The sequence below is a fragment of the Plecotus auritus genome (genome assembly GCF_963455305.1).
Source record: "Plecotus auritus genome assembly, chromosome: 5".
In the NCBI taxonomy this organism is placed as follows: Eukaryota; Metazoa; Chordata; class Mammalia; order Chiroptera; family Vespertilionidae; genus Plecotus; species Plecotus auritus.
The window spans coordinates 63,169,632-63,182,224 of NC_137776.1; the positions used below are offsets into that span (position 1 = coordinate 63,169,632).

General features: G+C 40.7%; 1 protein-coding gene across 5 annotated transcripts in view; it reads right to left on the bottom strand.

The window, feature by feature from the left end:
• KCNJ3 (potassium inwardly rectifying channel subfamily J member 3) overlaps window positions 1-9,464 on the bottom strand; it is a 150,710-nt gene extending 141,246 nt beyond the window's left edge. For 3 of the 5 annotated variants that reach the window (XM_080669867.1, XM_080669865.1, XM_080669868.1), the window contains exons 1-2: window positions 8,407-9,464; window positions 7,081-7,837 (exon numbers count right to left, since the gene is read on the bottom strand). In XM_080669867.1, coding sequence (XP_080525993.1) covers window positions 7,081-7,782 — 702 coding nt within the window. In that variant the 5' untranslated portion in view covers window positions 7,783-7,837; window positions 8,407-9,464. Of the gene's footprint in view, window positions 1-6,806; window positions 6,846-7,080; window positions 7,838-8,406 lie in introns of all 5 variants that reach the window. The other 2 variants (XM_080669869.1, XM_080669866.1) reach the window with 2 other exon arrangements.
• Between the last annotated feature and the right edge of the window lie 3,129 nt (window positions 9,465-12,593).

A 12,593-nucleotide genomic window follows, 5' to 3' on the forward strand; every position in this document is an offset into this window, starting at 1 on the left:
ATATGATGGAGATCAACAATAATTTAAAACAACTGCTAAAGGTTAGGATTGATGTAGTAAATAATTTAAATTTCTAAAGAGTGGATAAATAAAATTGACATCAATTGATGAAATAATCACTTAGAACTATAAAACTATTGAGTAAACAGGAAAGTGAGAAAAAAGTGAAAAGCAATTCTTTGGAATTTGGAAATTCTTAAAAATTCAGAACATAATTTGAAAACAACAGGACCAGAGTTGGCTTTAATACAATTTTATTTTCAATTGTATAGAATTTTGGGAAGGAAATAAAAACTTTCCTCCATTTGAAAGGTTTTCTGGTTGACTGAACTATAACAAATGCTAGGAGTTAAGATAAAAATCAAAGAAATCTATAGCTTAAAGTTTGTTTAAATTTACTGCACAAAAATTATAATTAGGAGATCATGGGGTTTTTTAAATGATTGTTTTTACAATTTAGGTTGTGAAAATCATTGCTAAGTTAGTTTTCACAAATAATAAGAAAAAATATTATTATTTAAAAGTCGTATTCCTATTATACACATTTTAAATTATGTGCAAATAAGTATATGTATAGAATTTAAGGCTTGTTGCTCATTTTATAGTCACTTGTACTAATTTCAAAGAAGCAGGTAATGTCAAATGACTTTAAACTGAGAGTCCAAAAAGGCCTACACAATAATTAATTACAATTCTGACTACAGGTGGAAAAAGATTCAAGTCAGAGATGACTAGAAGGGACTATCGTGATAGTCACCAATCACATACTTTACTGATAAATGGCTTTTATATTACAAATAAAAAACTGTTGAGCACTTGTGCAAAGATATACACACACACAAACACACACACACACACACACACACAAACTGGAATAAACATTTAGCACTGTCTTGGCATAGCAGACCCACATTTGGCCATCCTCCTTCTGGGAGATGTGTGACCAGTTGTCACATTCATTCAGCAAGAACACACTTCACCAACACAATCAATCTCTTTGCTGCCTTTCTTCCATTTCTCTAACCCAATACTCTGTTATAATTATAACCACTGTGGTCTGTCCTGGCTCCAAGGGAGGGTTGGGAAATTCTGAATGAAACATTTAGTCACTATCATCTGACTTGTGAAATGTACCTCTATCATGCTCTAAGGTTTGATCCACACCCATCACCTCCCAAAAGTCCCTACTGCAAAAGGGCACTGAAGGCCAGTTGCAGGGAAAGGGAAAGAAAGAAAGGAAATCAGGCCCAGCTGGAGAGGGTAAACCAGTCTTGCTAATCACCTCCCCAGGATTTTATCAGTAATTTCACTTCTCTTAAGTGTGTGTGTGTGTGTGTGTGTGTGTGTGTGTGTTGAATATATGCTGAAGTCAGGAAGAAAACACATGGAATGAGGTCAGAGTACTCTCTGGAAGCTAAAATTAGGAAATGAGCCCAAATGCCAGCACCACGATAAGAAATAAAAAAAATGCCGTGTGACTGAAAGCAGTTTTGGCAATGGTTTTGGGACTCAGACCAAAATTAAGGTCAGAGAAGTGTGTGGATGTATCATTTTATTTAAACCATCTACAATTAAATTGTGCATTTCTTTTGACTCTGTAAGCTTGAAATTCCATCAATATCAAGTGGAAAAACCTATGGCCAACATCAATTCTAAAATAAAGATTTTTAATACTAAGCTACTTATCCCATAAAAATATGTTCACTTTATAAAAAGAAAGTACCTCATGGAATGGAATGGAATTTGTGTTGTAATCAATCATGTGAGACTTTTATGCCATTCAAATGAAAGAACAGCTTTATAATTATTTAGGGGCCTTTTATGGAATTTATAACTGGACAGAATTTGTATCCTTCCATGCACAAACACCCTCCTACTTACAAGCACACTCAAATGCATTAAATGCTTTTTCCTGCTTCCCTTTATCATTTCTCCTTACCTACTGCTGTTTATATTTGGATCTTTATTTCCCTTATTTATTCACACTGTAATCTCCTGAGTACAAGCCACCCTGTACTTTTCAGTACTAAATTAAAAGTAAAGAACAAAAGCAAACAAAACAACATATTACTACTATTTTTTAAAATAATAACAATTATAGATTTTAAAATTATTGTACTTGTGTCAGAGAAAACAAAGCTAGACTAAATAGGAATTATGTTCTGTGTTTTTTTTTTTCCCAAGTCATAATTAATCCATGTAAAAAATTCAACCAAATTATAGGATCTAGCTCTAAGAACTCTGGGGTATTCAGTTCTAGACTCCTTGAATATTTTTATTAACAGCTTGTATGATGTTCAGAAAAACTGTTTTTTTAATTATCATTTGTGGGTTTAATTTTTTTAAAAAGAAGATGAAAACTAAAGTGCAAACTACCCTGGCTCAATCAGTGAAAGAGTCCAACAATTTTGTTTTGTATTTCATCTTCACTTGTTCACATTTATATGAGTAAGCCAGATAACACCCAATTTTGAGTATCCATATAAATAAAGAATTTAAAAAGTGATACAAAAATAATGCATGTGATACACTAGAAGAAGATTGTACACCATTACTGTTTCAATAACTGGAAATTAAGGGTTGCCCAGCTGACCTCCCAGGAAAGAAAGACAATGACTACCTGCAATGAATGAAAATGTCAAGAAATATACTTTCATAAAAAAATATTTTCCTGCTGAAACCGGTTTGGCTCAGTGGATAGAGCGTCGGCCTGCGGACTCAAGGGTCCCGGGTTCGATTCCGGTCAAGGGCATGTACCTTGGTTGCGGGCACATCCCCAGTGGGAGGTGTGCAGGAGGCAGCTGATCGATGTTTCTCTCTCATCGATGTTTCTAGCTCTCTATCCCTCTCCCTTTCCTCTCTGTAAAATATCAATAAAATATATTTAAAAAAAATTTTTTTTCCTTATCTCTTTATTTCAAAATATGGATCCAATAATAGTTGATTTTAGGTTTACTTTATGTGAATAAGGATTAACTGAGTGCCTATATGTCATATGTATATATGGCAGCTTCTGAATAAGTTTATAAATTCCTGAATAATATATCCAAAAGGACAATTAAAATCTTCCCCTTATTAAGATGTAAATCTAGGGCAGTCAACCTTTAGTATTAGATTTGTAGAAAGAAGTATGTAAAATGTCCAAATTCTTTATACCCAATAGTAAATTACAGGGTCCAACATTTCAGCCATCAATCTCAATCCCTAATCCAGACATTTTTATTAAAACTTTCAACTAGATGATGTATTAACATGACATTGCTATTTATTAGTCACTATATTTTAGGTCAAAAGAAAAACTAAATTAAATAGAAAAATCTAATAAAAATCAGCATGAAGACAAAAATAGGAAAAGAAGAATATTCATCTTTAAAGAGCTGATAAACTTATAAATATTAACATAAAAATAACTTCATAGTATATTAATGTTTTTAATTTAATCTGCTTCCTTTTTTGTTTTCTGAGTAGAAAAAGGACCAACTGCTCCAGGCATAAAATTGGAAAATCTATATTTAAATATAGAAATAAATTTCAGTATTCACAAGCTTGGAAGACAGAAATAGTGTTGAAGTAAATTTGCTTTCATATAAGTGAATAACAATTAAAAACAGGGCAGAGAAGTTATAAAAAAACTTCAATCAAAACTTAGAGAATTCAAAAGAAATATGCATGGAAATTTTCATACTAGTTAGGATTAAAAAGTCATATCCTTGTTCTTACAATCTTCCAAAGAATAGAAAGTGCCTTCTAGTTATTAAAAAGAAAGTTTTTATTAATACTATAAAATACGATTGATTATATACAGCAAAAAGATAAAAACTTCAATAGGAAAATACAGGGTGGGCAAAAGTAAGTTTACAGTGATTTGTATGGAAAATAATACAATAATTAATTAATAATGCAAGAATAAACTGGTTTGCATACTCACAATCGTAAACCTACTTTTTTTTATTACAAAAAGGAAGGGAGAGGGAGAGAGAGATAGAAACATCAATGATGAGAGAGAATTGCTGATGGGCTGCCTCCTGCATGCCCTCCACTGGGGACTCAGCCTGAAACTATGGCAGGTGCCCTGACCTGGAATTGAACCCTGACCTCCTGGTTCATAGGTCGACGCTCAAACACTGAGCCACACCAGCCAGGCTGGAAACCTACTTTTGCCCAACTCTGTATAAGTGAAATTAGATTAGGTAATAAGAATAACATATATAGACTATAATTACTACCATTAAATATAATGGGTTTTGGTTCCTTAAAATTCTGTATATTTCTCTGTATTAGAGATACATAAATCTTATATTTAAAATGTCAAACAGAGATTAAAGGAGGAAACTGAATATGTGTAGTGATTTTTATAAAAAGGACTAATATCAAAATAGTATTACTATATGATTTAGTATAGATTCTCTTTAAAAATATAGTTGGTTGTTTTAGGTCACTTCATTATCAGTCCCTTAAAAAAATAAGGGAAACATATTAAAAGCAAATCTCCCACCTAATTTTGCTGAATGTTATCAGTTCCCTAATAAAACATGACTCCTTGTTAGTGAAGTCTAAGGAAATGACGTGAACTATGAGAATTCATTTTAATTACCATGGCTACAATAAAAATCAACTTCAAACTACAACTGGCTGGATGATGAGCTGCCACCAATCAACTTTCTTGCTTCACAAAAAAGCAAGAGAGAATTTCCCCATATTTTGTTTAAATACAAATTGATGCCACATGCCAATCATTTTAACTTCTAGCAATGATATCTTCCTAACAAATCAAAAGCAAAATATTTTATAGGAATATCATACATATTGTTTTAATTAGATGTTGTTTTTATCACCTTGTGTTGATATAGCACCTTGGTCCAAATTTGCCAACATGATCAATCTTTTTATTATTTTTTAAATCAGGACATTCCTTAAGGTACATGTGGTAAATGGTCTTATGCACAGAAATCATTACCAATGTTCTGAACCACTGTAGAGACTGAATAATTCAGATTCATTGTACCTTTGTAAAAAAAAAAAAAAAAAAAAAAAAAAAAGAACAAAAACAAACAAAAAATCTGATATGTAAATTAATTCTAATTATTTCTGGCTTTGTTAAAATAAAACTTGATAAAGTCTAAAAGCATCTAAAAATATGTTGCCTTGAAAGGATATTTGCTTTAATAAATGGCTTTACATGTTTGGAAAACTAGAGAACAGCATATAAAATGACCTTTAAAGTCTAATTTTAAATTTCCAATAGAGCAATCAATATGGTAATCTACTCTTCAATAAGAATTTCAAAGCAACACATAAACATGGGTTCCTTGAGAGACTGCACTGTATTAACAAAGTGGGTCTAACACAGAGAGGTTATACATCTTGTTCTATTAACGGAACAGGCACATACTACAAATATCAATGCAATAAACATATCTACAACACAGCTGCTTAGCTTGACCCACACTACTCACTTAGTTTAAACAGTGGTCAGTAACACAACATGCTAAGTTAAATAAAAAAGCTGTATGTATCTCATTGAAGTTAATTATACAGCATATGATCTATTCAAATTATTTATTGCAGTTATCTTAATGAACATGTACATCAGAACCAGGTTGAAAATTTTCCACCATGCCCTACAAACTTTAATTTCTACACTGTCTGTAAGCATAGTAAATATGTGTCTGATGTGGAATACAGAACAACTAAACTACTTTAATCTAACAAATTACTGAGCAACATGGTCAAGTCATTAGGGTAAGATCTTATACGTGAATCATGAAAATGACACAAGGTCCAAACTTTTCAAAGCAAGTTGGATCACTTTTAACTACAACGTAAGTTGAGACTATGTAAAACAATATGTATTTGTAGAGTGCAAATGGAAATTTCAAAGCCAAATCTCAATTTATAAATGTATCCGATTTTCATTTTATCAATGCTAAATTTGGAAACTAGCTATGGTTCTTTATACAAGCTCAGATAAATTTTTATGATTTTGTTTAAGGACACCCTTTTAAGTTGTGAGTACTTGAAAACTACCCAAATCCATCAAAAAGTTGAATTGTAAATAACACACAGAGAACTGGGCTTACATCCTAGTTCCCAGACTCTAATTGGGTGAATGATTAGGGTGGGCTTCTCTTCTTGTTTGTAGTAGTGCCCTCTAACGACTCGATGAACTTTGCTTTAGCAACCACTCTTATGTGCAGTTTGTTTTAGCATTTACACTGCTGATGGTAGGAGGCAATCTTCTTTAATGGATGCTGAAAAGCTTTAAGTGAAATCGGCAATTGACAAAGGCTTCATAGAACTAGGGCAATTGAGAATAAAATTAACAGAGGCTCTATAGGAAAAGCACTCAAGCTTTCACAGAATACTTCTCTAGGAAAATATTTAGTAAAAGTAAAATTTTAAAGAACCAGGTGTTGTTTCTTACACTTTATTAACTGGTTGTGGTTTCTTGTTGTGTGTGTGTGTGTGTGTGTGTGTGTGTGTGTGTGTGTGTGTTTGGGGGGGGGGTCAGCCTCTGTGTTCATTCAAAAGATGGCTGTAGTCAGGTAGTCAGAGTTAATGTTATTGGGTCTAGAGGAATAATCCACCTGCTGATATTATTAAGGAGGGTGGGGGGGAAGAAATAATGAAAGGAAGAAGAGCTCTAAGTAAAAGTTGGGGTAAGTTCAGCACCTATTTCTTCAAAATAAAAGCTGCTCAGTTTCAGTACCCGAAATTTAATGAAGCAAAGCATTGACAACAGATCAAAATAGCTCTAAAGAGCAAAGCAGCAAGGGTAAGGCAGAAAACAGGGCACACTCATTTACCTCTGGGCTCCAGGAAACCACACCACTCCTTAAGTGTCACTAGTGCAGAAAGTGATACAAGCACAACCAAAGGATGCTTAGTAAGAGCAGGCGAGTGAGTGGAGCAAGGACAGTACAGTCCACTGTGCTTTCTGGGCCCAAGCCCCAACCCCGCCCTCCCCAACGGAAGTTTACCTGCGGGGGGCGGGGGGGAAGGTGAGACTAAGGGATGGGGTGGTTCTCAGGTTGGAGGGTGGGCGGTGGCCAGGTGGGGAAGGGGGCGGGTCGCACTTACTTTGAGCAGCTTGCAGCGGATCTGCGCGGAGACCATGTGGCTGTTGCGCAGATTGCCCACCCGGAACATGAGCGTGAGTTTGCCGTCCCTCATGGAAATCACCGCGTGTTCGCTGAACATGAGGGTCTCCGCGCGCTTCTTGGGCTGGGACATCTTGATGAACATGCAGCCGATGAGGAAAGCGTCCACGATGGAGCCGAGGATGGACTGGAAGAGGAAGAGGATAATGCCCTCGGGGCACTTGTCGGTGATGTAGCGGTAGCCATAGCCGATGGTGGCTTCGGTCTCGATAAAGAAGAGGAAGGCCGAGGGGAAGTTATAGACATTGGCCACGCAGGGCGTGTAGTTGCCGACGTGAGCTTTGTTTAGGTCGCCCCGAGTGTAGGCGATCACCCACCACATGGACGCCATGAAGAGCCAGGCCACGGTGTAGGTGAGGATGAAGATGAAGAGGTTCCAGCGCCACTTGAGGTCCACCAAGGTGGTGAAGAGGTCCGAGAGGTAGCGGCTCGTCTCGCTGCCCAGGTTGCCGTGCTGTACATTGCACCGGCCGTTCTTGTCCACGAATCGCTGCCGCTTCTTCTTGGGCACCAGCTGCTGCTGCGGGCCCTGGCCCGGCCCCTGGGGCTGCAAGCCCGAACCGCTGGACGAGGTGGTCACTACCTGGTAATCGTCCCCAAATTTCCTTCGGAGTGCAGACATAATACGGAGGGGCGAGCCAGATTCAAACGCGAAGTGAAGGCGCAGGAGCCGAGCGCTGCAAACCAGCACCAATAAGGAGGTGGGGGCGGGGGAGAGAGTGGGGAGCGGAGGGGGGTGGACAAAAGAGAGCGCACCTGGCTTGGGGGCGCACAGGCCGGTAGCGGCGGTCTCTGCAGTCCCCTCTCCCCCCCTGGGACGGAAGCTTTCCTACCAAGCTGAGTCTTTAAAAGTGTCCTCCCGCACTCAAGGCAGGAGGGCGGCAAGGACCACAAGCGCAATTTCGCCTCCAAGCTTTCCGAGGCGTCTCTTTTCTTCCCCCACCACCGGCATCCCGGCCACCCCTTCTGGCCTTCTTCAGCCCTCCTGACTGTCTTCCCCAGCTGACTCTTTAAATTAATAGTTGACAAGCGAGTTCCACTCCACCTGCCAACTCGCCAGGCTGCCCAAGCTGCGTTACCTGCTGGGACCAGACCCTCCCCTTACCCCGCCGCTCCCGGATCGCCCGCCCTACCCACCCCCCACCCCCGACGGCTCCCTCCTGCCCCCGGCGCTCCCCCCTCCTATCTTTTGGCCAAAATCCCGCCCAAAGGCATGTCTGCCAAGTAGTGTTGCAACACCCCTTACCCACGCCTCCAGGCTCAGAGTCCCCCGCTCCACACTCCAGAGAGGTGTCTGCTGGCTGCCGAGTTTCCGTGGGCGCCACCAGGCCCTCGGGCGGACCCTGAAGGTCCCCTGCCGCCCCCGCGCGCAGTGGAGAGGCGGCGGTGCCAGAAACCGAAGCACTCACCCCGCGGAGACGGCGCAGCGGCCAAGGCAGCCCGGCCTCACTGTGCGCTCAGGGCTGCTTTCCTCGCCCCCACTTTTCCTGCTGTACCTCGGTGGGCGCCAGTTCAACTTCCAGAGGGCAGCGCTGCCCCCACCAGAAGGATCCTGGAGCCTCGGGCACAGACTGATTGGGGCGCGGGACTTGGGGGTTCCTGGACACCGTGCTTTCCCTGCAGGCGGCAGTGGCACCGTGGTAAGGGTTCGAGCCTCGAGCTGCCGGTCACTTTCAGTTTAGAGGCAAGCGGCACTCCAGCTTTTCCTCGGTTGCACGGTGCTTTCCTTCACCTCTGTTTTCCTAGGTCTTCCTACTCCCGGCCCGCGCCTCGGGGGCTCGGGTGGAAGACGCCGGGCGCAGGCGGGAGAGCGGCGGCTGTGCGGGTGCGGGTGCGTGTGATCAGCTGCAGAGCCGCGCTAGCCCCGCCTGTCCCTGCTTCCTCGCTGCTCCACCAGCCCGAATTGCACCTCCGCGCCTCAGTTGAGCCTGCAGTGTCTGGCAGCTCAAGAAATTCGAGCCTCTCCAATGAGAAGCGTTTCTCCGTTGGCTCCCAAACGCCAGGCAACACTCCTTCTTCTCCGCTCCGCATCAGGCAGCAAGCCCCCAGCAAGCAGCAGATGCTGGTCTCTGAAAGCAAAGGAGTACAATCTGTCTCTATAACTAGGGCTCTCATTGAAACGGATGCCTGGATTGGGGACTACATCACAGAGATCCCAACTGGCTCCGAGATAAGCCTGTCTAGAACTCAAAGTTGCAAGTAGCAAAGGGGGCCTTGGGATGGGGACAGAAAGGAGAAGAAACACTTATAGGAAAGCTCATAATCTTTCCTGAAAATGGCTCTATTAAAAAGGTTCAGGATGTCCAGCGTTAACGTGTGGCTGTAATTGAGGGAAGAAGGCTGGATTGTAATGGCCCAGGCTTGGCAGTTAACTTAATGGAGGGTCAAAGTGCAGAAATAGCTAATATAGTGCCCATGTGTAAATACCAGCTTATTTACCACCTTTCATGTTTGTTTTAAGAATGCCATGGTATCTTGTGGCATATTCATTACATCCAGGCCTTTCAGTACAGATGTATAAAATTGGTTTTGTTAGAAAAAAAATCATCAAATCCTGAGAACATTAAAGTAAAAAGCTGCTATAAGACTCCCAAGCAAAAGAAAATAGGTACATAATCACTCTACCAATTCTCTGCCTATAGGCACCCCCCCCCCCTACTTCTCTACCCTTTAACCTTCGTGCAGGCAAGCATGTGTCACCTTCTCAGCCACAAACCAAGGGCTCTTCACTGTCATTTAGTTAAAACAGCTACCCGGAGTTACAGGCTCTTCTCCTGCAGGCTGTCTGATAAGAGGCCAGTAATTCTCTTATTCTTTAGGATTACATAAGAAGGGAAAGTGACACTGCTGCGGGAAGTGGAAACTGCTCGGGACCTGGAATCATAAGACCTGATTTGGGTCCTGGCCCTGCCATTCACAATCTGTGTGACCTTGAACAAGTAGCTAAGTATATTTGGGCCCCAATTTTCTTCTCTGAAAAATTGGGAGTTTCAACATATTTCCAAAATTTGCATGGAAAAAGAGAATGGATGTGGTTCTATTAACTACCTTTGCTGCCAGGGATGTTATCTACTGGGCTATAAAAATGCAACAAAGCCAAGAGGAGATTAGAAATGAGTTTTTGGAGTTGACCCCATCCAGTGAACTAACATGTGTATATTGTTTTCTTTTTTCTGACTGCTCTCGCTCTAATCCACTATGCCCTTAACAGGCTGGCTTCTTTCATTTCCTGAAACCCACCAAAGCATTATCCCCATCCTTATACCTTTGTGCTATCTGTTCCCTCTTTCTGGAATGTTCTTGCCCTACTGTTCCATGTCACTGGCTCCTTCTTTCATTCAACCTGGATGCTCCTTCCTAGGGAGACCTTCACTAGCCCTGTACTCTCTATCACATCAGTTTGGCTCATTTCTTCACAGCACTTTTTTCTAAAGGATATTTTCTTCATTTGCTTGTTGTCTCTCTCCCACTACATCACAGTCCTGGAATGCAAGCTCTACAAGAACTGGAGCTTTGTCTCTCTCGTTACTATGTCCCTAACACCTAGAACACAGGTCCACAATTAATATCTGTTGGATCAATAATATGTACCAATCCACATCACTAGGAACTCCACATACTTTGAAACTCTCTCTGAGTAATACAAAATTAAAAGTCATCACTAAGTCAGGTCACTTATATGATCTTATATACTAAAGAGGGAATATGCTAATTGACTGTCATGCCTTCACAAGATGACGGCACCCACAGCCACAAGATGGTAGCGCCCAGTCCCCTCAGCCCCACCTCATCCAACTGGAGTCCCCTAGTCCTCTCAGCCCCACAGGGGAAGGCAGTTGGGGATGATCATACCAGCAGGGGAGCAATTAGGTGTCAATCAGGCCGGCAGGGGAGCAGTTAGGAGGCTATCAGGCAGGCGTGCAGAGTGGTTAGGGGCAATCAGGCAAGCAGGCAGGATAGTGTTTAGGAGCCAGCAGTCCCAGATTGTGAGAGGGATTGGGCCTAAACCTGCAGTCAGACATCCCCTGAGGGGTCCCAGATTGGAGAGGGTACAGGCCAGGCTGAGGGACACCCCCCCCCCCCAAGCACGAATTTCGTGCACCAGGCCTCTAGTTTAATATAAAATAACATATAAATAAAAAAGGAATACTTCCTGTGCTTCTTAGGTATAGAATGGATATTCAATCAGATGCCAAATTCTTCTGATATGATTTCCCCTCTCCCTTTAAAAATGCTACTATCTTTCTTTAAATCCCAATTTCAGTTTAGGCCCAATGTGAAATTATTTTCTTGCCTGCAGTCTTTTACTCCTTCAAACTATCCTAGATAGTATTACTAGATCTATTTTCTTAGAACCATAAAAGTTTAGTAAGGAAATGAAAATGAAAGAGTTCTCTGATTATTTCTTTTCCAAGCGTTTACTAGTAAACATTCCCACTTTTTAAAAAACTTTTCTATGGGAAACCTTTGCTATTTTTCAGCAACCAATTTTACAAACAAACAAATAATTTGATATCTCAAGAGACATAATTTAATCTAATCCTCTCATTTAACAAATAAGCACATTGAGGCTAGAAAGAGAAAATAACTTGTTTAGTGTTAGAGTTGCTAAGTGAAAACTCTGAGATTTGAACCCAGAATATTGTACCTCCAGAACCAGAGTGCTCTGCCATTTCTTACCAGGTGTCTGGAAGACAGACTAGGATTTCTGATTCATAATCAGGGCCACCCTCCACTACATCATGCTTCTCAGAAGGTTGAGATCTCAGGTCCTTAAAATATGCCTAACCTATAGTTCCAAAATTATCTCCTACCCTGCCTTTAATGGGGGCAATACTCCAACCAACTTTGACTATTACCAATTCCCCCAAAATGCCCTATATGGATTTCATTTGCTCAACTTCCTCTCTGTCACTTAAGTACCCTTTTTCTATCCCTGTGAAATCCAAATCACTGTCACTGGGGAAGGAAATAATTTCTTTGGCTTTTATTCTCCAGTGCCACCTCCCCCATGAAGCTTTACATTATCTTTCCACTAACAAAAATCTATCCCTTTTTGAATTCTTACTTCCATAGATTTGTAATGTGGCTTTCCCCCCCCTTTCTAGCCTATATTTGATCTCGGAATTTACCAAGATTTCCCTCAAGAGCACCCCAAGCATCTACCTCTTAATATTTTGATACCATTCAGTACTCCAGTTATCCAACCTTGCCTTGCACATAGTAAATATTTGTAAATATTTAAAGAGTACTAAAATGTATTGAGCTCACTTTAATGTGCCAGGCAATATTGTTGGTGCTTGGAACTTTACAATTAGTATTCCCATTGCATAGCTAGAAAGAGGGTAGAGCATGTATTCCAGAACATATCTGCCCTTTTTCAAGATCTTTATTTTAAAGAAACAGTACTTCTTGAAACATTAAACATTTGTT